The sequence below is a fragment of the Trichoplusia ni genome, unplaced genomic scaffold, assembly GCF_003590095.1.
Source record: "Trichoplusia ni isolate ovarian cell line Hi5 unplaced genomic scaffold, tn1 tig00003069, whole genome shotgun sequence".
Lineage (NCBI taxonomy): Eukaryota > Metazoa > Arthropoda > Insecta > Lepidoptera > Noctuidae > Trichoplusia > Trichoplusia ni.
The window spans coordinates 1-25,219 of NW_020800322.1; the positions used below are offsets into that span (position 1 = coordinate 1).

Sequence of the window (25,219 nt, forward strand, 5' to 3'; positions counted from 1 at the left end):
TGCTTATGGGTGTCCTTGCATCACGCAGACCATGGACTCAATTTGTTGCTACTGACAACTTTAAAGTAAGAATACTCTTACAAAATACCTAATCTGTTAAATTGATAAAATTACACTACTTAAGATAGCCAGTATAATCAAACGGTACATAGTATGTGTAAAATATTCTTCAATTTACAATTAGTTGATTTATTATTTAGTAAGATAATCGTAATAGATGAGTTTTAACACTAGAATTAAATTATTTTATATATTATAACCAATCACATTGATAAACTGTTGCGACATTTTATGAATGAAAGTTAAAACAAAAAAATGTTAAATACATTAACTAAGGTTTTATATCAAAATGTTCCTCTTATTAGCTTTTTTTTGTTTCAGGCTCCACCATCTTTGCCTCGACTGTCCCGAAGATTTTATCGAAATGTGGAATATTTTCAAGCCAATTACCTGATGGTGTTTCTGGGACTATTTGCTTATTGCCTGTAAGTTATACAATTTTTATTTTGTAATTTATTAGATTATGTCCAAAAAGCTGAACTATCCAATATTTCTACATTCACCTATTGTCTTTTGTTTCAAGAATAACCACTCCACTTCTGCTGATTGCTATGGTAGCCAGTTTCTTTGGGTATAGAAAGCTAACATCAGGGCCCAATACTTGGAAGGTATGAATTAGTTATGATTAAACATACATTAAATACAAGTTCACAATTGGTAATTCTTTGGTTTGTTGTTTCAGCCAAAAGTAAGTTCATTCAGAGTAACTATTTGTTTTCTTAATCTTATTGTTTCATTTCATGATTAATATAAGTGTGTAAATATTAACTGACAGCTGTAAGGTTCTTTACCTATGACTAAACCTGTGTGTTAGGTTCTTTTCTTCCTTTTATTAATTAGATCTGTTCTACAACAACATTGTTAGATTGGTGGCTGGGAGTTGACTAAGCCACAGCAGTATGCAGTAGGGGCAGCAGGTTCCATGGCTTTATGCTGGCTTGCTGGGGCTGGAGCTGTGCTATTTTGGGTGTTAGGTGAGATCATCTGATGTACTAAATAATTACTTTGAAATCAGTTATTGAAACATATGCAGTGTGTTTTATCGAGACTATGGTAAAGCAGCGCGAACTACGCCATTGCGTTAATGTAATAAATGTACCTTTTTCATAATTCTCACCAGAGATTTTGCTACTAAACACAATTTTCTAATTACCTCTTGTAAGTTAATCGCCTATCCTAAAATGTGCAATGTGTTGCAGGCGCCACTGTTACGGTAGTGGCTTTGCATGCTAGCTTCTTCGATGCGGAGGCTTTGCCGGCTTCCGACGACCCGGAGCAGTTCCCCATGATAGAGCAGGTGTGACACGGCCACCTGCCGCTGTTCTTACCACCGCCCGGCCGCATCACCCACCGTATTAACGAACCAAACTGACACGCTTCGAATATGACAAATAGTTTGCAATACACATAATGCTTTTGGCGAGTCATTTTGACATTTCATACTAAATATTTTTGGTTAAAAGAAGTCTTCGTTATTAGCATACATATTTATCCATAGCAAAAGTTAACCAAAGACCGAATTGTCTTACCCTTCAAACTCTCATGCACTTTTTAGCTTAATACTTGGCGGGCCGGGTGACGCAGTCAGTGCAAAAACTAAAAGAGGATTAGTAAAATCAGTTTTCATTCTCTCCTAAAGTGTATAAGTATGTACTTAAATAATACTTATCGTTTATTTTTGTAATGTAGTCAAAGCAATTGATATGGTGTAATAAAAATAATTACCTATATTGCTCTAATGCAAGTTACAATTAAGCCAAGATTTTCAATGTATTTGTTATAATGTAATTTAAATTACATTATAACAAATACATTGAAAATCTTGGCTTAATTGTAACTTGCATTAGAGCAATATAGGTAATTATTTTTATTACACCATATCAATTGCTTTGACTACATTACAAAAATAAACGATAAGTATTATTTAAGTACATACTTATACACTTTAGGAGAGAATGAAAACTGATTTTACTAATCCTCTTTTAGTTTTTGCACTGACTGCGTCACCCGGCCCGCCAAGTATTAAGCTAAAAAGTGCATGAGAGTTTGAAGGGTAAGACAATTCGGTCTTTGGTTAACTTTTGCTATGGATAAATATGTATGCTAATAACGAAGACTTCTTTTAACCAAAAATATTTAGTATGAAATGTCAAAATGACTCGCCAAAAGCATTATGTGTATTGCAAACTATTTGTCATATTCGAAGCGTGTCAGTTTGGTTCGTTAATACGGTGGGTGATGCGGCCGGGCGGTGGTAAGAACAGCGGCAGGTGGCCGTGTCACACCTGCTCTATCATGGGGAACTGCTCCGGGTCGTCGGAAGCCGGCAAAGCCTCCGCATCGAAGAAGCTAGCATGCAAAGCCACTACCGTAACAGTGGCGCCTGCAACACATTGCACATTTTAGGATAGGCGATTAACTTACAAGAGGTAATTAGAAAATTGTGTTTAGTAGCAAAATCTCTGGTGAGAATTATGAAAAAGGTACATTTATTACATTAACGCAATGGCGTAGTTCGCGCTGCTTTACCATAGTCTCGATAAAACACACTGCATATGTTTCAATAACTGATTTCAAAGTAATTATTTAGTACATCAGATGATCTCACCTAACACCCAAAATAGCACAGCTCCAGCCCCAGCAAGCCAGCATAAAGCCATGGAACCTGCTGCCCCTACTGCATACTGCTGTGGCTTAGTCAACTCCCAGCCACCAATCTAACAATGTTGTTGTAGAACAGATCTAATTAATAAAAGGAAGAAAAGAACCTAACACACAGGTTTAGTCATAGGTAAAGAACCTTACAGCTGTCAGTTAATATTTACACACTTATATTAATCATGAAATGAAACAATAAGATTAAGAAAACAAATAGTTACTCTGAATGAACTTACTTTTGGCTGAAACAACAAACCAAAGAATTACCAATTGTGAACTTGTATTTAATGTATGTTTAATCATAACTAATTCATACCTTCCAAGTATTGGGCCCTGATGTTAGCTTTCTATACCCAAAGAAACTGGCTACCATAGCAATCAGCAGAAGTGGAGTGGTTATTCTTGAAACAAAAGACAATAGGTGAATGTAGAAATATTGGATAGTTCAGCTTTTTGGACATAATCTAATAAATTACAAAATAAAAATTGTATAACTTACAGGCAATAAGCAAATAGTCCCAGAAACACCATCAGGTAATTGGCTTGAAAATATTCCACATTTCGATAAAATCTTCGGGACAGTCGAGGCAAAGATGGTGGAGCCTGAAACAAAAAAAGCTAATAAGAGGAACATTTTGATATAAAACCTTAGTTAATGTATTTAACATTTTTTGTTTTAACTTTTCATTCATAAAATGTCGCAACAGTTTATCAATGTGATTGTTATAATATATAAAATAATTTAATTCTAGTGTTAAAACTCATCTATTACGATTATCTTACTAAATAATAAATCAACTAATTGTAAATTGAAGAATATTTTACACATACTATGTACCGTTTGATTATACTGGCTATCTTAAGTAGTGTAATTTTATCAATTTAACAGATTAGGTATTTTGTAAGAGTATTCTTACTTTAAAGTTGTCAGTAGCAACAAATTGAGTCCATGGTCTGCGTGATGCAAGGACACCCATAAGCAAAGCTGGCCCAGCACCGCTGCGCACATGCTGAAGTAACCTGGAAGACGATTCCTAACAATTAGGAATGTAATTTAAACTTTTGATAAATCATTAAAATAACTTTGGTCTATAAAGAAGAAGAATTAATAGATGTATAGAAGGAAGGTTTGTTAATAGGAAATCATATGAAAAGCACTATGTGGTGTATACCTATGCCATTATAAAAGAAAATGATTGTTATGTTAATCATGTTTACAAGATAATGAAAGATATTGTCTTCAAAAATAATGCCGCACGGCGGTGAACAAGATTTTGCCATTAAAAACATATCAAAACAATAAACTGTTATCAAAGAAATCAAATACGTTATAGACGCTAGTACCAGAAGAACAATTATTCGGCAAATGTAGTGAAGTACCTACTCCCTCACGCGTTCAAGATAAAATGAAGATTATGTTTATGGCGAGTAACCATATCATTGCGAACGATGTAGCATAAACAAAACAAATCACACAGCAAAGAAAACACCACGTAGCGAAAATTTGTTATTATAAGACTTACAATTCCACTTCATTGACATACTTTTGAAAACCTTTCTTTTCTACTGTAGCATTAATTTCTCCCGAAAGATCAATATTAACGTTTTCAGACATTTTGCAGATATCTTCAAACTGTTGTCTTTAATATATTTCAACCAGAACGATCCTAATTTACACGGCAGTTTGTCGGTACACAATTGTTCAATTTGTCATCATTCAATCAAGCAAAGCAAGTTATGATATAAATGTCAGTGTCAAATGTAAACTTGGCTTGGTATGAATATGAATGTAATTTTAATTTAATATTCAAAGAATCGCTAGGTAACTATTATATAGAAGCAACAACTTAAAGTCTTAGTTAGAGTTCTGGCCACCTTGAATAACAATGTTTTGCATTAAAAAGACAATTGCATAACGAAAAGACATACAGAAATATGTTTAGAGTTTGGAATAACAAAACGCTTAACCCACGTCATTGGTTAGATATGCCAATATTGCCAATCAAATTCAATCAATTGTCAAATCTCTAGCGATAATAAACAAATTGGCTAAATAGTATGCAGTGGAACAGTTAGTCAGGACAAGTGCGATTAATCAATTTATTTACTTGTTCTATAATAAGGTATTCACGCGTTTTTTTAATAATGATGTCTAGTGTATTATATTTACTTTTTACTCTGGCATTTGTGACAACTTTTGGAGATGTTCGCTTGACTGTACAAGACGGTAGATAAATTACGTTGATCTAATTGTAGAAGCATTTTGGTTTTCATTTAATAACCCAAAGGTAAATTTATTAATATTTCAGAGTTCATATTATGCCGTTCTTGTGGCAGCGACCTGGCTTCCTCTGAATCAATAATTTCAAAGACAAGCTCGAGATCTTGGTACTCTTTCAATGATACTTTGTACTCTAAAGAGGTCTTAGTGCAAGTGTTCTCAACTAGTGTATTCTTCCACTATCCAGTGATATCCTTTAGCCTTTCGACTTGTGTACCTACTGGGGAGGTAATACATTTTAATGAATGTTCTATTTTTGCTCAATGTCTTTTACCACCATAATGCCTTACAACAATTTCAGTGGGAAGAAAGTACTTCTTGGTTTCCTGGTTACCGCTGGAAACCCTGTGTGTGCCCAGACTGTGGAGCCTATGTTGGATTTGTCTTTGAACCTATCAACCTTAGTTTAGAGAAACCATCAAAAACATTTTATGGGCTCATCATGACAACTCTTATCAGCGAAAGTTGTAAATATTATAATTTTTATAGGTGATTGTATTTGTGATAAGTTTATTGAATGTTGACATTGAGATCTAGGCTAGCTGTGGTATTATTTCATGCCTTGGCATCTATCATCATCTTGTGTTGTGGATATGGTTTGTTCTTGTCTTTATTCATATTTGGGTATCCGTTATAAAGTTCTACAACAGTTTACTGCTTGACAGTTCATTCTGTAATTGTTTCATAACACCATCATTGCATTTGGTTCAAGATCATTACTTTGCTCAAACCGGAACATACAATTAAGCTTAAAACTATCTTTGTAATCTGTATTTACGTGCAGAATATAAACTACGTGTGTACAAAGGTTTGTTTAAATCCATTCTGCTTCGGTGGAGTGAGTTACTGTTAATTGAAAAGGGATGTATTCTTTGTCTTTAAGACCAATTTCATAAAATTCATATTACACATCTGTCTCACTTGTTTAGGATTGAAAAAACCTGTTATATCACTATTAGTTGTGAAAATAATCTGTTTTTTATGCATCATATCTCGAATATGTATCCACAACTTAAGCCAAGGTCAAGTTTACCCAAACCTCTATTTACACAGTAATTTAAGATCGCATTTTATCACGTGCCTTTGACGCGCCCTTCATTTTCTTTGGAAACTTATATTTTACAAAGGCCAAACTTGTTTTTTTCAGTCCTCAACTCTTTGACTGTGTACCCTGAAGGTACATCTAACTAAATATGGCTGAATCATTGACAGCTGAAGAATTAGAATTCTTAGCTAAGTGTGAGGAAGAACTGAAAGATAGATTCACTGAGAAAGATGATGATTTTATGAAAGTGTACAATGAAGAGTTGTCCAAGCCACCCATACTTGACTCCTGGTGGATTCCCAACTCTGGGCGCCGCTTCGACCGACGCAACAACAGGCGGCACCATCCGTACGAGCGCCCCGACCACCGGGACCGTGGGTACGACAGGCGGGACGACAGGAGGGACCACAGGGGATACAACGACTACCACGAAGACTCGGGGCAGGGATACCGCCAACAACGACACAGATATCATTATTGACAACCATGTTAGCATCAAATTTGTATTATAATAAAAAATAAAACATTTTCTTTCTCAAAAGAATATATTCTCAATTATTATGGCTTGATTTACATTTTAACAACTTAGAATTACATAATAAATCATCACCGATAAAGTAATGTAGCTACAGCAACCGTAAGATGGAAACTATAACGGAATAAATAAATATTTTAATTCTCACTGCTACTCAACAAGTCTAATGATTATTAATTTATAACAATAATTATGCCGATATAATTTTAAAACCTAAGTTCATCTATTACATTCCTGATGTACACAAACAATAACAACGTCAACATATTCTGCATGAATAGACGCACGCGCTATATTTGATACTCCATCAACACCTGGGACAATTTTTGGTACTTGTACTTCTACCATCGATATAAACAATAGTTATTTCGCGTGGCCTGTCACAAAAATATATATATATTATATCTCATCTAATCCAGGGACTGAAAGGGGTTACGGTATAAGGTTACGCTACCGGTATAAAATAAGTGTACCTTAAAAAAATAAAAGTTAGGGTATACCGCTATTTAACCTTTATGCGATATCGGTACCGAAAAATATAGCGTTGACAGTTGCGGGACGTGGGCGAGGGGTGCGAGGCACCGAAAAGGGTGGTCAAGGCCAAGGCACGACCGTGCGCGCCGGCAACAATCCTGTTTTCTTCGTCTTTCCATCTTTTTCATACCTTTATTTAGTAACGGCTAAGTACTGCTAGCGAAATATACCTTTTTATATTGGCAGTGGCGTAGCGTGGGTGGGGCGGAGGGGGCGGCCCGCCCCGGGCGGCAGCCCGCGGGGGCGGCAAAATGTCGCCGTTGAAGCGGGTTGAGATCTGATCTATGATTCATTCATTTCATTACACAGTATAATTTTCCATTTTTATATAAAATTTTGCGCACAAAGGATTTTTTAAAATTTATTTAAAAGAAAAATTGCTAAATTACTGACAGAGCTCTTTATAAGGTTTGTTTGTTTACATACGAACGGCAACATCGCATCACGCCGCGCCGCCCGCCCGCCGCGCCGGCGAGGCAACGCGCGCGAACCGAGTTGATCTGAATCTGAAATCTTTTGTTTTACGAGTCGGCCCGTGTCGATGCCTCTCTTTCGCACTCATTGAATTAGTACTACGCATTCATTTGTAGGTACTTTGTTTGTTTTAGTGCATCGTGAAGTGCCATTACGCAATCACGCATTACTCGTATGTTTGTTTTGCGAGAGTTTTGGATACGGAACGAAAGTCGTTTTGATTGTGTTTCGATCTTTTAAATACTATTGAATCTTCTAAAACTAAACATTTAGATCTTTACCCAATCTTTGAATTAGTTTTTGAAAATGAAAAGAGTCAAAGAAAGCGGTGCGGAATTCCGCAAAAAAAGGGCTAAGAAAGCAGCAGATGCGAAAAAGTCTCAAGGTGCATTACTGAAATATTTCAGTTCTAGTTCTGGTTCGAAAGCCACGTTAACGTCTTCGGTGGCATCCTGCAGCAGTGGAAGTGATTCCAGTGTAAGTAGATATATGATTCCTCCATCTAGAATCGTGTGTGGCCTAGAATTACTCCAGTTATTTTAGACATTTTATTGGCTGGGTCGCTCGCAATAAATTGCAAGGTTCTTTATCTAAAGTAAAAAATCAAAATGTGTATGTATGTGCGTTTGTTTTTAGTTGTCAGCTCTATAGCCTAAGCCGCTAAACAAAATAAGATGAAATTTTGTATTGGGAATGTTTTGTAAATGTCTAGGAATATTTTCTTTGTTTTTTGATCACTTGATTATTTATGGTAGGTAACATAATTTTTCATTTAGCCGCGCCGTCACCAAAACCACTTTTGTTTTGTGATAGTTAAAATACTTATTTGAAATTCTAACGTGTCTTCTAGCCAATATTCATGGGAATACATAACTTATTTTACAGGCACAAGAAGAAGACGTGCCTGGCGTCGCAGTTGGAAGTAGTTCTGGTCCCACCACAGAGCAGGGTCAAGACGAAGTCGACTCACCAGATGTGCCTCAAGCATCTAGTCATAAGCCTGCAGAAAAAGTGAATGTTGCCAAAGAAGACATAATTGAAATCGTGCCTTCTGCTCCTGCCGAAGTCAAAGATGTGAATCTCGACGATGTAGGTTGCTGGCCTTCTCCTATGACCGACGAAGTCAGAACGCTTCTAGTACGTCGCGGGTCTGACTCAGTACAGCACATCGATTCCAAATTTGCCGATGTTGTTCGCTCAGGGACTTCAACGAAAGGCGGTACCCGAAAACTAACCAAAGAGTGGTTCTACAAACCATTATCTAATGGCGAAAAGGTTCTCCGAACATGGCTGGTGTACTCGCCTCTGAAGCAGTCTTTGTATTGTTTTTCTTGCAAGCTGTTTGGCAATTCCGGCTCGAACTTCGCATCTGAAGAAGGATTCAACAAATGGTGGAAGCTAAATCCAAGAATCGGAGACCATGAAAATAACCTGGGCCATGAACAGAGTTTCTTGAAATGGAAGGAGTTGGAAGTTTGCCTGAACTGTAAAGCAACCATCGATCAGAAACAACAAGAAGTTTTCGAAAGTGAGGAGAAGAAATGGAGGGATGTATTGTACAGGTTGCTGAATATTATCCAGTTCTTAGCCAAACAGAATCTGGCCTTCAGAGGACATCGAGAAGACATTCGAGGAGATGATAGTGGCAATCGCGGGAACTTTCTAGAGTTAGTGCACCTCCTAGCTGAATACGATCCTCTTCTAATGGAACACCTGACAAAGATAAAGCTGGGAGCAAGAGTGTCAGTTTCATATCTGTCTCCAGAAACCCAGAATGAATTTATAAATTTACTGGGACAGCAAGTTCGATCCACCATCATCCGTCGTATTCAAAAAGCTAAATATTATTGCGTAATCTTCGACAGTACACCAGACATCTCCCACAATGACCAAATGAGCCAAGTTCTGCGATACGTACATATCGAAGGAGAAAAAGTCGCTGTGGTAGAATCTTTCATTGACTTCTTCCAACCAAAAGGAAAAAATGCAGAAGATCTCAGCAACGATATAATCGCGAAGATAACATCAGACGGACTGGACATACAGAATCTGAGAGGACAGGCTTATGACAATGCTGCCACAATGTCAGGGATCCACAATGGAGTTCAAGCCCGGATTAAAGCACTAAATCCGAAAGCTCTATTCGTTGCATGCACAAACCACTCACTAAACTTGGCTGGGGTACACACTGCTTCTGAATCAGTGAATTCGGTGACGTTTTTTGGAATTCTAGAGAAGCTATTTGCCTTCTTTTCTGCATCAACTGTTAGATGGAACGCTTTGGTTGCCGTCACAGGTCAAGCAGTGAAACGAGTCACTGAAACGCGTTGGAGCGCTAGACATGTAGCTGTCAAGATGCTTAAAAATAAGTTTGAGGGAGTTCTTGAGGTACTGGAACAATTAACAGATTCATCTCAAACTTCCGAAACAAGATCGGGAGCCAGTCTTCTCCTGACAGCCATGCAGTCATTTAACTTCCTAACTTTTCTTGGCTTTTGGGCTGCAGTGCTACCTGAAGTAGATGACGCACAGATTTACCTGCAGCAACGAGGACTAAGTGTGGATAAGTGTGCTCAGAAACTCTGCGCTTTGAAAACCCTCTTAGTGGAAAGTAGAGACCGTTTAGTGCAAGAAGCAATTGACTTTGCTAAGACTCTTTGCGAAAAACTCGGAATCGAACTCAAAACGAGAAGAATTCGCAGGAAAAAACGCATGCATGGCGATGAATCTTCTGCAGATGCAGCTTTGTCTCACGAGCAGGAAATCCGTCGAGAGGTGTTCGCATCATTGGACAAGATCATTCAAGAAATGACGACTCGATTCCAGCAAATTCAAGAAATATCGGACAAGTTCGGATTTTTGATGCCAGCAAAACTTTTGGACAGCAAGTTCGAGTGTGATCTTTCCCATGTATTAGAAGACATCGACAAGGACGAGTTTCAGATGGAGCGGAAGCGTCTCCAGCAATTTATTGCCTGTTCTGAATCAGAGGAAGATATAAGTGGTAAAGGACCACTGGAGCTCCTCCAGTTCATTCAAAAACTGAATCTCGGAATTTCGGTTCCAAATATAGTCATCTTGATTCGTATATATTTGACTTTGGCGATTAGTGTGGCAAGCTGTGAGAGAAGTTTTTCGAAGTTGAAGCTAATAAAAAATTACCTCAGATCTACTATGAGCTCCGCTAGATTATCAAACTTGGCTATATTGTCGATTGAACAAGAATTGGCTGCTAATATTGATTTTGACAAAGTTATTTCTGACTTCGCTGCTCATAAGGCTCGTAGAATCCGCTTGTAAAACCGCTCATCCAATTTTTTCTTCAATAAAAAGTATCTCATTGCCTGTGCAATTTAATTTTAATTAAGCACCTATAGAATGGGGGCGGCAAAGTGGGTCTCCCGCCCCAGGCGCCAAAATGGCACGCTACGCCACTGTATATTGGTACCCAAAAATTAAGGTACCGAAATAAAATTAGGTATCCAAATATAGCGGTAACAATTTTTTTACGGTATGACGTCATACCGTTATTTAAACATACCGTAATTTTCGGGTTATTCAGTCCCTGATCTAATCTCATATAAGAATATGTTGTATATACAGTACACGAACAAAAATAATAAACAACGCCACTATACTGGCCACAGCGGTGAGAAGCGCGCGGCGCGGTGCTGGCGCGCGAGCTCACACCACACGATACATAATATGTTATACGACCAGATAGATCTGAGTAACATCATGCTAACGATTACTAAGCACAATGACGATTACATTCATCAAGCATTCTAAGATAACTATTTTAGTTTTTTTTTACTATTTATTTAATTAATAATATTCATATATTGGCTACTCATCTCTGTACTGAAGCGTCACATCACGAAAATAATCTATGGTTTCTTGAAAACTATTTGATTGCGTGTTCGTATCCCGTAGGCTATCGTTAACATTTAGGTATGACATCAATGACATGGATGATAAGGATATGTTAGATATTCACTAAACTGCGATCAGCACATCATGGTATGTAGGTAATAATCAGTGACAACGCTCCAATAAGTGAAAAAATGCAACCATAATAATCAAATCACAGTACAAGTGTAACATAATTATGCTCACTAACTTAATATTATGACTCAATACAATCAGACACGACAACATAACATACAAAATCTACACAAAATATTAATAAATAAAATATTTATACTGACAGTGTCACCGATCCTGCGCGGGCTTCACGCGAGCGGCTCGAGGCTCTCGGCTCCTTGGCAAGATTCGTTATAGCTTTCGCTTTGCCAAACACCACCAAATACCTCCGAAGCGAGTAATCAATCAATTTGAACAAGAATCACTTTCATAAAATTAATGCGTGTTACATTGCTCGATACTGGACACTAGTGGACGCGCCTTTAGTCGGCGCTAAACATATAGTAGGTATGTAATGATTGATTCGTTAATATATAAAGTTCTACATAACATACAGATTTTTATAGTTACAAATATGCCTTTAATTTCCTTAACAACAATGCACAATATTAATTGTATGAATTGACACGTAATAATTATCGGCGTGGGGCACGTCGCCCCGCCCGCCGGCGGCCGGGCCCGTCCAGACGCCTCCGTAACTTACACACAAATGACAATTGACTAGGATGAATGCTCCGGCTCCGCACTCGTATCCGAACACGCCTCTAAATTCGGAGTGGATGAAAACATTGGTCAGGTTTCAGTACATTTGACTAGAAATGCGCGTAGACGTTAATAATATTGTCTTCAGACGGCCGATCGAGGTCGGTCTGCGCCGCTCTACGTTTCGAGTCACAATGCGAGTACAAAATCGTTTTCAGACTCATCGATACTAAAGTCGAAAAGACTGACTTGTAAAAGTGTCAAATCTTCGTAGCAAATTTCATAAGATAATCTAAAGCTTATTTGTTGATTTGAAAGTAGAGTAGTGTAGCGCTATGCGTGGGAGGGCAGCGTGGCTGCGGCCCGGCTCGAGCAGAGGGCGCGGCGCTCAGATGAAGGTCCAGCACTCCATGATCTTGACGATGAAGTCCTCGCGCGTCGTCAGCGGCTCGTTGCCGTACGTCTTGCAGCGCTGCGTGCGGCCCAGGTACAGGTCGCCGTCCAGCCACAGCCCGAACTTGCCGCTGCGCAAACAGAATTCATTACATCAGTACCTGCGCTCTCAAATAGATTATTTACGTTGCTAATGAATACCTACAGCCTTGAATCTATAATAATCATTTTGTAATAGTAAAAACATTTATTTGCATACTGAGTGTTATATAAAGTACACGTAAGTTGAAGTTTGTTTATTTTCCTGTTAGTGGCAAATCGCGATACTTACTCGCCGGCGCCGATCGAGATGTTATCGTTGCTGCCGCGAATGAAGTACATGTTATCGCCAGTCCAGCCCCAGTACTTGAACTTAGTTTTTACGGGCGCTACTTGATCTGCAAACATAAAAAGAAACACAATAAGTAATTATTAAGAAAACACTAGAAATTTTCTGGTTCAAAATCTCCTTAAATATTTGTAAACAGGGAGAATGTCCTAAAAGACTGCGTCGATAGACTATAAGTCATATTCGTTCATTTACCAGATTATTTTTCTTAAAATAAACGACTCCCGCACTAAGGGATTTAATCCTTGTGTCGCGGGGGGTTTCACAAACATACAAGTCAAGTGGATCCAAAACGCTACACGACACACACAGTTGTTTTGGCGTGGTGACCTCAACCATCGGTGCAGGCAACCAAATTACTTCACTTAGGAATATCAAAAATGTCTCATAATTCTGCGGATATCGCTGAACTACTTTTCTGAATTGCTAAATAATATCTTCTTCCTTACCATCCTTGTCATCCTTGTTGTCTTCCTTGTCGGTGTCGGCGGGCTGCGAGGCCCGGCGCGTGTCCTCCACGGGCTGGAACGAGAACAGCAGCGACTCGCCGGTGCCGTAGAAGTGCTCCGACGGGTGCAGAGCCGTCGACGTCAGGGCGCCGAACACCTGCCAATGTATTATATGTATGTTACGAATATGTGTAGAGTCGTGATACATAGTAATGATGATGACTTTTTATGATAATTATTTAATCAATAAATAAGTTGTGATTATTAATTAATTAGGGTTGTTAAATAAGTAATTATAAATGAGACAGAATTATATAGTCTAAACTACTTCATCATAATTATGATTCTGGGGATAGCTTTGTAAAAGTTTACTAGTAAATAGTCAAATGGCATGGATTGGAGAGATCGCTTCAAACCAATGTGTAATTCAATCGAATGCTTCTGTATTGGAGACCAATTTTGCTTACGCGAATAGCAGACTAGAGATTTTCAAAAATTAAATAATAATTTGTTCCTCTGTGTGAACCCCGCTTATGCTCTTCATAGTAAAAAAAAATAAGCAATGCTACCACATAGTACTTCATTCCGAGGAATTTGTATGATTATTACGTTATACGGTAAAATCAATACAAGTAAAACAAACCGTGCAGAACGTGACGTAATATTTAAATTTAACGCTTCAGATTAATCGAGTAACAAACTGTAAGAGGAAAAAATACAAAAATAGATTTAAAATTAACAATGTATATTGTTTTATTAGGCACGTGCTTACATTGTTGAAGCTCCTAGAAAGAGGCGTTAGTGCCTGGGATCGCGGTATTTTGTATAGTCTTTCATGGTGCGTTCCCCTGATCGTACAAGGGAAGGGTGAAGCACTCCGGTGGTTACACCGGTAGGAGTCCACCCAAATACCTCTTCGGCAAACCCGAGGGCCGAAGAAGTCGATAAAGATTTCCGAGGCTTAGAAAAAGAAGGTTATGCTTACATTGTTGTCTGTGTCTTGTATGACGAGCAGTACGGGGCTGTCGACGCGCTGCATCTTGCGGTACATGGAGGCGAGCGAGAACCCGTGCTGACTCGTGCTGAACGTCAGCGACCACATGTAGCCCTGCGCGCGCGCCGGCAACACCGAGCACAACTTCTCTCTGGAAAATAATACACAACTTTGTAATGCAGTGTCGCTCAAAAGGTTAACATTATAACCATAATTATAAGCATATTTTAATAAGAAAACAGTAAGATTAAAGAGTTACAAAGTGCTCTAGAAGAACAGGGTAAATAAGTTCAGTAACTCGGGCGAACAAGATGTAACTACGAATGTTTTTAAGTTTACAATGCAGTGTTATAAGCACGCATAACGCTACAGTATGTGTAGTAGTGCCTCGCCGTACCAGTAACGGAGTTTTATAAATTACAAGTTGCGTTCAAACGTTGCAATCGGTGTTCTTACATGAGCATATTGTTGACCAGTATAATGCTCAAATGTAGCCCCACCTAAGTAAAAAGTCACCCTGAGGTGAAGTCTTTGTGGTTCTCAAATAAACATTTAAAACAAAATATCGTTTATGAAAGTATATGCTATAGAAGTGTTGTTATTACCTGTGTTCCATGGTGAATACCTCCGAGGTGCCGATGAGGTCGGGCGGCGAGAACTCCATGTCGATGGAGGCGCCCGACGAGTATAGCGCGCGGCGAAGCTCATCGCTCATCGACAGCACCTATATAACACACATACTCGTTATAACAAACTATACTCAAACATCAACGAATTAATACTCAAAATCAATTCACAACCTTTTACAATAATGTGTTTATATCTATCAAATGAAATACAGGAAATAGATAGGTCTTTCTGTCCTTTACTTTTTTTGTAATCTTAGAGAGAAAGTTACCTAAAATTCAAAGGTTTTTGGGAAAGAAATTTAAGGCTTTGCAGAAAAAAAGAGAGAATTTTTGAGGTAATTGCAACAGTTGTTGATTGATTTGCAATCACTAACTGAGTCGATATCGCAACATTCGTAACAGCCACGTATTAAACTTATTGTTTTATGATCGGTAATTTGATAAAATTTACGTAAAACGGCTCATAAACAAAAACTGGGCTGATTAGGTAATATCAATGTAACATTCTTTCAGAAGGAAAAAAGTAATTTTGGCTATGTAGTGCAAGGAATTTCAAACAGCTAATTTGTCTACAAGATCCAGTAATCATAACGGGGACTATTTATATTTTATACGATCTTAAAAAAACATGCTGAAAATGGTATGTACAAATGGATACTGATATGAAAAAGTTTTTGCAATGATTAGTGAATGATAATAATATCACGGTGTCGCCGCTTTTTATAAGCCTCAATACATCTTTGAAACGGCAACACTGAGAGTCTTACCACAAAAAAGGTTTTTACACACATACAATTCTTATTTTATACGTTTTTGTAGTAAGACGGTGGATGTATGACAGTGGCAAGTCGACAAGATGCACTAGCAGGTGACGCATTCCCGAGCTACAGTTCACATTCAACATTCACAGTGAACAGTGCGTGTTCGTGCGCACTACTCCAACTAATAGTATTATAATACACAGCATTGTATCCAATAACTTCCTTAATAATATAATCTAGATAAATATTATTTTGTTACTATTAAGAAGAGTGTCAATACAAACTAGAATGTAGAGACTATACAAGTCAAGACACTACAGATGGTGATATTTACAGAAGAAGGTTCTAGGTTCAAGAAAAATACGAGCACATTTTTAAGTTACAGTCAAGTATAAAAATACATACAATCAATTTAAAAAAGAACTAATTTATTTGTCTATTTATATGCATAAACTATGAAGCACGTTTGACATCAGGTGGCACCGTCTTAAGTAGGTAAAACAAGATAATTGCTCAACACAGCTTGTATTGCAATGTTAATTGGGCAACGGAATTTAAATCATTCTAATAAAACTTATGTCATAATTAAGTAGATGTTTCTCGAATTCTTTAGTTGTACGTTTCGCAAGGCTCGCAGCGAAAGACCTCTTAAAACTGACTGACCCCGAGTTTCTGAAAGGCTGTCCGATTAAACTAGTTGTCAAACACAATTAATGAGCCAAAACCGGACTTAAAATTTTGGGAGATATTAATGAACTTTTTTTAATTTTGTTCGGCATTTGGGAAACTAGCCGCTAGTCCCTATAGTAGCCCGGTGCATGTGAGTCCTCACCTCGCATATGGAGTGTATGGTCCCGCGCCTGCGCGCCGCGTGCCCCAGCGTGCCCCGGTCGCACACCGAGTGTATCGTGCCCCTCCTCCGCATCGATGCATTAAACATTATCATCTCTATTTTCCGCACCTTAGCCGCGATGGTGCGCGCGAGTCGACGTAGCAAACGTAACATTATTATTTTATCAATCGATTGATATGTATTTAAGTCGTCGTTATTGTTGTATATGGTGCAATATGTTGAGGCGGAACCACGGAGATTTATTGGTAACAAGTACTTATTCACTGCTTCTAGCTAATGCGACGATGCGCTAAGGTTGAATCCCAACGGGGGACATTTTGTATTTGTTATCTTATTCCCATAAGCTCGATTGAAGACTAGAAATTTACATGACCTGGGTGTAGGCCCTATATCATGCCAGTCAGAGCGAGTGAATGCATTCGCGGCGTTGTCTGAACTGACGAATGTCGTTGCCTCATCCTATAAGAAATTTCGTCACAGTCTTAATCTATTGCCTTTATCTTCAGCTAAGCTCGAATGTGGTTCAACAATATGTGGATTAGAGTCGGATTACGGATTTACTGCGGCAATTAAATGGCAATAAATATCTCCTGATAACAATCTTTTGAATTGAGGGTTGGGCCAATGAAAGAAATCGAATACGTGAGCGTCACCAATACTTAATCGCGAACTCATTTAGTAATACCATGTCTACCTCGTGGTCTATTAAAGGCATACTTAATATGATAACGGTGTCGAAGATGACCAAAAATATTGTTGTTTAAATTTAAAGAAGACAGGAAAAGAAAGTGAATCATTTATATGAAAGTGTGACACAAATCTGAATATCTGAACACCAGAACACGCGATCCGTGTGACATCGAGATGAAAATGTGCAAATGGAACTAGCATGACCGCTTCTAATACACAAAATATCCAATCATTTCTTAAAACAAAACAAATATCATTCCACGAAAAAAATATAGATAAAATGTATGTAAAAGGGTAAAATAAGACTGGTAGGAAAAGGGAGCGAGGCTAAACTGTTACAATAAAAACTTGCGCGTTGGCAGCCAGGACGGCAATCCTTCATCAATGTCCATTTATAGGGTCTGACAATTATATAACATCTATGGAAAATGAACCTTAACGTATAATTAACTCCGTCTATATTATGAAAGTGAATAAATGGGTTGGTTTATCGAGGCTACTGTTATTTTTTCTATCTCTACTAATTTAGTTAAGATTTACGAGTTTTTTTTATTTATTTTCGAATAATTATTAATAGCCCACTTTCACTAAATTCAGTCTTGCACACATGAATGCATCTTTTTAGATAATATCGTATCAATGAATATTGTACTGGTCAAAGATGAATATGGTACACCTGCAGGCTCTATAATAGCTCTGTACAAAATTGAAGAGCAGATTTATATTAAAATTCTCAATATCTATAATAGCCCTTCTCCTAATTCTAATTCTGTTGCCTCAGACAGGACTCACAATGTTCCAAATCTATATCCTTATGTGACACCCACCTAAGTTGATAGCATTTAACGTATCGAGTATTGAGTAAAATGAATAACGTATTACGTGAATGGGTCATAGATGAGAACGTTGACAGACAGGTTTTCATTTTTCCTGTTATAATCATCGAGAGTTAGTTTATTCTAGCGTATACCTACTCCAGCCTTAATATAGATGTTCAATAAAAAGATATCGATATAAGTCCGATGATCTTTTGATTATCGAAGTCAATGTAACGCATTGTTTACGTAAATATGTTTATATTTAGACATTTAATATAATTATATACATATTCATTGTGACATATCACATATAATACATATTTATTTTGAATTGAGATTTTTTGGCACGGTTCTTTTTTTTGCCAATAAGATGACAAGTTCTACTGTAATAATTGTTATACAACTAAAGATTGGTAATGAATGGCTTGGCAACGATTAGATAAATATTATTTATTTTAATTTATATGTTGTATAATCCCATAAACAAAACAATGCAAAATACATGCATCATCAACCGTATCGAAAACGTTATTGTAAGTAATGCAATTTAATCCGAAACACATTTATTTCTGACAGCCGAAGAATGATTACAAACATTATCTAGACTAGAGTTACAATATTGACTAACAAGTGGCAAGAAATAAAATTACCTCATGAATATACAATGATATAAAAAACAAAGCTCGCACGGTGCCCATACATGGTGTTTCATGATCCGCGCGGCCCCTACACACACATATCTGGAGTACCGGATTATAGAGTGAATTAATCAATATTTCCTAGACCTTGTTTATTTTATACCACAAAGCTGCTGACCTCCTTTACTGGTGGAAAATTTGATGTTTACGAAATATGGAAAACTCCTCTGTTTTCCATATTGGATGGTTTAGCTACGACCTTTTGAATGCACGGACAGCCGAGTGCTTGAGGCCATTACGCCAAACCCACTGGACGTGATGTGTCGCTGTTTCAATCCCCGGGTACGCCAAGCATTTTGTGTGACCCAAGAATGCTTGTCCTAAGTTAGGGTGTCTTTTTGCCTGCACTTGAATGTTTGTGAAACCCCCCGCGACACAAGGATCAAATGCGTTAATGCGAGGCTCATTTAAAAAAATCTAAACGAATAGGTTATAATTAACGAATAAACGTTACACGAATAGTTAACAATTCGGAAGAAAGTGTGTTACCTATCAACTAATATTAAAAGAATGTTAAAAAGTAATCTTAGCTTTGTCAAACAATCTTATCGGTGCATAAACAACAATTGGTCGGGGAACACGTGGCGGAGCCTATGCTGGACATTAATGTTGCTCACGCGATAACGAGATCAGTTTTCAATAGAAACGATCGTGGGGCCTACAACATGCCTGATATAGGTGTGTAAAAACAGATACCGGTTATTTTTTTTTGCTCTCATATACGCAGCCCAATTGGAATGTGTAGTTTCTTACGAGATTTGATCATGAACAAATTAAAAGACGGTAAGAAATTGTAAGCTTAGTTATGTTTGGACAAAAAAGTAAACCTTCAACTCATACGCATTGGAGGAAATGATAGATCGGAAACAACGTGTACGAAAAAATATTATTTTAGACTACTAAACATAAATTAGGCAATGGGTTAAACAGTAAGGAAAACCGAATTTGATTTTTTTCCTATAAATGACAATAGAGACCCATGTTCACCCAGAACCGAGTTAGGTATATCTAGGTTGCGTACTAAACACGTCCGCATAGGCGTGGAACAATTGAACACCTATAACCCATAGGTGTTTGAAAATATTGGCATTAAAAACTCAACCTACTTATTGAATATTATTATACAATTAAAATGACCTCACCTATTCAGAACTCTATAAGAGAGCTCTACAATACTCGTAATTGTATTTACGAGATTCACGATAACACGTCAAGACAAACATAGCATTGTTAGTTTTGTTGACATGATATTGTTTTTGTTTTGATAAATAACAGTAAATAAATATGGAAAAAAAGTTTACGTTGAAATCCTACAACTTATTCAATGGAAATTGTTAACAAAATTTTCCTCAGATAGAGGTCAGCAGAGAGTGGGTAGTGAGCGGAATTTAAAGAATGCCCGATGATGTATGTAAACTTGCTACCGAATGAGATAATCTACGCGTCTTCGTATCTCCTTGTGTGTCTACACATGCGCAGTTTGAACTTTAAAGATAAGTTCTGACATTATATCATCGGTATTGAATAATAATGTTTTTCTAATCTACTCATTTGGATGTGTGAAGGTTAACTTTGCCAATAATTATAATCAACATGTCAAGTCTGCCGGGCATAGCCACTGCCATGTGAATATTATTTTTAACCGCTCAAACTTGTAGCGTGTTGGTATTAAAGTACATTAATATGTTGTTGAGGTAATCCCCACCTCCAAGTAAAGATGACATTGACTGGTAACTATCAAAATGTTTCAAGTTTGAACCAGCAGCCGTGTAGCGAGCGCACTGTTGCTGGTTCAAGTAACGGGACACTGGCACTTGAGCTCACCTTTTCATCGTCGTAAGTGGAAGACCTTTCGGTCGTCGTGGGCCCGAGCCGCACCATTTCTATCCATTTAACAGTCTGCATTGAAAACACACGTTTTTACAAACTAAACAATGGCGTGAGCGCCAGCGCGCTCAGTTCGGTACGCGTACAAGCGATGCACCACAAAAAACACGTCGTCCACATCACAATTGCCAGCGCTTAATTTAGAAATCACCCACGCGATTACAAGGTTTCATAACTAAACACTGAACACTAGCGTCGTGAACGTCTGCTTATAAACAAAAGTGGTTTGTATTCGTTTCTACGTTCCAGCCGGTTATAATGAGCGTGTTTTAATCGCGGAAACGCTTCAAGCGTATGCGGTTGACGGCCGGTCGAGTCCGCTCCGTAATTAATGCTGGAATTATTGAATCAAATATAATTCAAACAGCACGGTGCGCGAGGCGAGCACGACGTAGCGACGTCGCTGGGAAACTAGAGTCTAAAAGAAAGGAGCACAGCACGCGGCCGACCCCGCCGCGAGACTCGCGACAAAAATGCGCTTACACCGGCTACATACGTGCGGAAACGAATATATTTAAAGTAGCCAGTTTCACTGAAGACACTGGACGCTTCAGCTCACCAGCTTCTACTGTTTGCAATTGGATACATCCATCAAAGGATAAGACAACTTAGAAATGGCGACCCAGCGGAAATGTAAACCAACAGTTTTATTTTGTTTCTCTTTGGTATGCAATCCGCGCTACTATTGAATTAAGGGGGAAGGTATATCACTCACCTCGTTATAACTATTTCAGGCGTAAGTGTTAACCTTGGTCATAAGTGTCAATGCTTCTTGTCTGACCCACGCGCGAAGGTAACATGCCGTTCCCAGTGTATCCGGGGTTCCGATGCAAGTAAATTATTCTTTGTGATTTACGTACTTAAATGACGTGGCTTATGAACCAGCATACCAAAATAACTCCGTTTATTTAATTGATCGCCGTGACATCATTGACAAACTCGATTATATTGAAGTTAAACTGCTGCATACAGCATTTTCCAACGACTTGATTTTCAATCAAAGATTTAATTCTAGTATAATGTATTTTACAATCGAGTCTCATCATTATTTTTTATTTGCAGTGTAAGCTAGTTACTTCTTGATTATAATGGAATTATTGTGACGTAGACATAGTTGGCCATTTAAATATAATAATGATAAACAAGTAGGTAAACAGTTAAGAAGTATCATGAGTCCATTACCTGTTACTTTTGAAGGTCTTATTTACAAAAGTTGACAGCGGTCTTGACAGTTATAAGTAGATACGTATAGCACAAAAACACTGAACTAAATGGGCAAACATTCACGGTACCTTTAACCGATTCTTGTTGACTGTGGAAGGCAAGGCTCGCTCACATTGTGGCATGACCATGCACTGCGATTTGACATGCAGATGAAATGCCCGTAGCCTTGCACTGCGGGTTATTATTGTGTCATATATAATGCGAAAGAAGCGCAATTAAGTGTGTACACAACCGAGCCGCGAGCTGAGGTCCGTCGTTATAAAGTGTACCATGAGGCAAGCCTGCGCTGCATAAATCTCCGGATATTTATGCATGTCGCGCTAGCAACGATCTTACAATTAGTTGCGATTAACATCTCGGCTAAACGCGGCGATTACGACGCCAAAGTCGCACAGTCTTAATTGAAATGTCTCTCAACCGTACGACTCAGCATGCAAATTAATGAACGCATCATAAAATATATTATGTGACAAAACAAACGTTGACTAACCACTTAACTTTATGACTTCTTTTCATATCTCTTGTAATCGATACCAGCTAATAAGTCTAATCTCATGTTTGCGCGACATTGTTGAGTTTGTTTGATATTTTGATGCACTAATTAAAATGACCACGTTACCTCGCAGCACGTATCTATGTCATTGTGTTGTAACTTGACCGTGTGCTGCAACAAAACACACAACTAAGCTTTTGTCGAAGTCAAAAGCTAGATCATACCATGTCAAAGGATTTTTATCTGGTTTCACTTGAGACCAACAAGTTGCGAAATACTTGTATTAACCTTCGCAAAACAGCTAAAAATAACGAGTGATCAATTGCACAGATCGACTTAATGGCTCATTGGATCTGGAAGTAATTAAATTTAGCACGGTAAGAAAATGTACAAATATTGCTAAAATAAAAATATTGTCACTAAATAATATGCTTATTTAAGCAAGTCCGTCAGCAATTTCTTAGAAAGATTACCACCTCAACACGATTTCCTTTGTGGCATTAGCAATGTCAACAACAGCTGGAGAAATAATAAAAGTTTAACAATGCACAATTCTTGAAAATATTCAAGTCGGTAGCTCTGTTGTTTACGAGTATATCTATGACGTATAGGCGTAATTGCTTTCAGTTTTATTAATAAAATGTAATCTAAACTTTAGTGTTTGAATTAATAAATGTTTATACGTGGCTCTAAAGATATGTATTACTAGGGTCAAAGGAATGATGCTCTAGCTAGCGTATACATATATCAATTATATTAAAAGCGTACTTCTTTCTTAGCTCGAAAAAGTACCTAATACATACCTAAAAGCTTAAGCCAAATTCGTAATATAAAGACGGAAATTTAATCGCAATATGCGCTCTACCATTTATTACAGAGCATTGGCGATCGGTGTCACCGACAATTGTCGGAAGCGTCTGCCAGAATAGATCGGAATCTGTTACAATTGCAGCTGACCAGCGTCAAATTTGTAGTTCGTTAGTGCAGCTGAACACGCGATCGGAATAAGAGCGGTTCTATAGCGGGTGCTATTATATGTGTACAATGAGAATGATAGTAATTACAATGTAGAGTTTACAGTACATCGAGATGGGTTGATCCCGTTCCGATTGTCCGGCATTAAGTAATTGCTTGGTTTCAATTGGGACTTTGTACGATTGTGGAATAACCCTACGGCTATCCAGTCACGAGGATACAATTGAATAATCTCATTCGCACTGTTGCGTAAGTAGTCCTGGCTATCGGGCACAAAGGGGGTCTCTACTTTAATTCGAATACTGGCAACGTGCAGTATGCTACAGAGACTGCATTAACTGAACTCCTTTTAAAATCCTTTCGAGTTGGTCCGTGATGGATTAACTAAATATCATAATCAAAAAATCTAATAACATTGCAATCAAAGCTGATTATGGATCAATTTTTAAAATTTGTAGAAACCTTTACCACAAGTTTAACTATTTCCAAAGTTATAAATTAAATGATTTTATTAATTACAATAAATTAACACTTAGTAAATTACTGTTTTTTTTTCTATTAAGAGACATTAGGGGATAATTTGTATAATGTAGACAAAGATTAACTATAAAAATATGTATGTCTCTTTCCAATGAAACTATTCCATTTGTGTTATTTATATCGGCTCGTTATTAGCCCATTAAAATGCTATTATGCAAGTTCCGTGATTTCGTATATTTCCATTATTTATTATTGTGTAAGATTAATATTGATTGAAAAGTGTTTTCTATAATATTTTACGCTAATATTCCATTAGAAGTAGGACTTCAAAGAGTCTTGTCAAGATCATTTAGGACTTCTGTACAGTTCTTTTTTTTAATTTACGTTTGTGTATATAATATTATTATGTGTATTTCGTACGCTACTCAATACTAGTTTTAGCTTACGTTTAACTCCATAGCTGGATGCTGTAATTCCTCTTGCAAATTCACTGACATGTTTGGTAATTTGTGACAATTTACTAAATTTGACAATAATTTAGAAGGAGTATATAAGCAAGAATATTAAAAGATTAATACACAAACTTCTTATTTGACAACTACTTCAGTAATTTTGAAAATAGAACGAATACAATACGTTTTGCTTTCGTAGCAAAATATAAAAAAGGTAAATCAGAATAAATAATTCGAGAGAATTTTAAAAAAATAGATAATCCGAATTTGTTAGATAATATTGTAAATATATTATTAATGTTTCTGAAACCGGCACAATACAAGGATTAAATTCATATGGGCAAGACTCGCGATTATATAAAAAAAAAAAACAGTAATGCAAAGGATATACCAATGACTACAATATAGTAATCAATTATGGAATATTAGTGGTCCATAAAACCTGTATCCTTTTATTGCAGTACATGAATAATGCCAGTCAAGCACCTCAACAGTTGGAAGTTAAATACACAATATTTATGCTGTGTACGAACACAACTTTGAGTACAGTGACGCACAACAATGCAAATGAGTGTTTCTAGTAAACACTTCTATAATTTTATTCAGGAATCTATACAGAACATTCTTTGTCGACGTTGTTTATTTGCAAACTTAATGTTTATTACAAGTTTAACGCAAAAACAATGATGGTTTGACGTATTACCTGAAAATAACACAGGTCATGTTAGTTCCACAAAAAATGCCATTGAACGTAATTTTATCCGTCTTCAAACAAATACCTTCCCTACAAAAGTTTAAATTTAGTTCAATTGACTCGCGACA

The 25,219-nt window shown here is 37.4% G+C and overlaps 5 protein-coding genes across 35 annotated transcripts in view; 3 read left to right on the top strand and 2 right to left on the bottom strand.

Moving 5' to 3' along the window:
* Positions 1 to 5: 5 nt before the first annotated feature.
* Positions 6 to 1,847, top strand: LOC113507695 (prenylated Rab acceptor protein 1-like; the record flags this gene model as incomplete). Its single annotated transcript, XM_026890633.1, has 6 exons — positions 6 to 65; positions 382 to 485; positions 584 to 668; positions 743 to 748; positions 926 to 1,034; positions 1,260 to 1,847. Coding segments are annotated over 6 exons (468 nt in total), but the record flags the coding sequence as incomplete, so codon positions are not given.
* Positions 1,848 to 1,855: 8 nt separating this feature from the next.
* LOC113507689 (prenylated Rab acceptor protein 1-like) lies at positions 1,856 to 4,461 on the bottom strand. 3 transcript variants are annotated; one of them, XM_026890615.1, is made up of 7 exons: positions 4,263 to 4,461; positions 3,636 to 3,738; positions 3,218 to 3,321; positions 3,035 to 3,119; positions 2,955 to 2,960; positions 2,669 to 2,777; positions 1,856 to 2,443 (listed from the first exon to the last, which is right to left on the bottom strand). In XM_026890615.1, exons 1-7 carry the CDS (start codon positions 4,331 to 4,333, stop codon positions 2,340 to 2,342), a joined length of 582 nt encoding a protein of 193 aa, XP_026746416.1. In that variant the 5' UTR covers positions 4,334 to 4,461; the 3' UTR covers positions 1,856 to 2,339. The 3 variants fall into 3 exon arrangements, with proteins under 3 accessions (XP_026746416.1, XP_026746414.1, XP_026746415.1); XM_026890613.1 differs by having other exon boundaries at positions 4,242 to 4,461; XM_026890614.1 differs by lacking the exon at positions 2,955 to 2,960 and having other exon boundaries at positions 4,242 to 4,460.
* On the top strand, positions 4,424 to 6,602 carry LOC113507690 (RNA guanine-N7 methyltransferase activating subunit-like). Of its 10 annotated transcripts, none has more exons than XM_026890617.1 (4): positions 4,848 to 4,945; positions 5,028 to 5,227; positions 5,301 to 5,466; positions 6,147 to 6,273. In XM_026890617.1, the coding sequence occupies exons 1-4, from the start codon at positions 4,864 to 4,866 to the stop codon at positions 6,188 to 6,190; spliced, it is 492 nt and encodes a 163-aa protein (XP_026746418.1). In that variant the 5' UTR covers positions 4,848 to 4,863; the 3' UTR covers positions 6,191 to 6,273. The 10 variants fall into 10 exon arrangements, with proteins under 10 accessions (XP_026746422.1, XP_026746426.1, XP_026746419.1 ...); XM_026890616.1 differs by having other exon boundaries at positions 5,301 to 5,488; positions 6,147 to 6,268; XM_026890621.1 differs by lacking the exons at positions 4,848 to 4,945; positions 5,028 to 5,227; positions 5,301 to 5,466 and adding an exon at positions 4,424 to 4,493 and having other exon boundaries at positions 6,147 to 6,602.
* A 393-nt stretch (positions 6,603 to 6,995) lies between these two features.
* On the top strand, positions 6,996 to 10,887 carry LOC113507683 (zinc finger MYM-type protein 1-like). Its single transcript, XM_026890585.1, has 2 exons — positions 6,996 to 8,064; positions 8,473 to 10,887. The coding sequence occupies exons 1-2, from the start codon at positions 7,894 to 7,896 to the stop codon at positions 10,885 to 10,887; spliced, it is 2,586 nt and encodes an 861-aa protein (XP_026746386.1). The 5' UTR covers positions 6,996 to 7,893.
* Positions 10,888 to 11,403: 516 nt separating this feature from the next.
* Positions 11,404 to 25,219, bottom strand: part of LOC113507684 (TLD domain-containing protein 2) — a 93,743-nt gene continuing 79,927 nt past the window's right edge. For 18 of the 20 annotated variants that reach the window (XM_026890600.1, XM_026890597.1, XM_026890598.1 and 15 more), the window contains 5 exons: positions 15,043 to 15,161; positions 14,429 to 14,588; positions 13,444 to 13,600; positions 12,938 to 13,043; positions 11,404 to 12,737 (listed from right to left, as the gene is read on the bottom strand). In XM_026890600.1, coding sequence (XP_026746401.1) covers positions 12,602 to 12,737; positions 12,938 to 13,043; positions 13,444 to 13,600; positions 14,429 to 14,588; positions 15,043 to 15,161 — 678 coding nt within the window. In that variant the 3' untranslated portion in view covers positions 11,404 to 12,601. Of the gene's footprint in view, positions 12,738 to 12,937; positions 13,044 to 13,443; positions 13,601 to 14,428; positions 14,589 to 15,042; positions 15,162 to 16,659; positions 17,612 to 20,710; positions 21,807 to 25,219 lie in introns of those variants that run through there. The other 2 variants (XM_026890605.1, XM_026890604.1) reach the window with 2 other exon arrangements.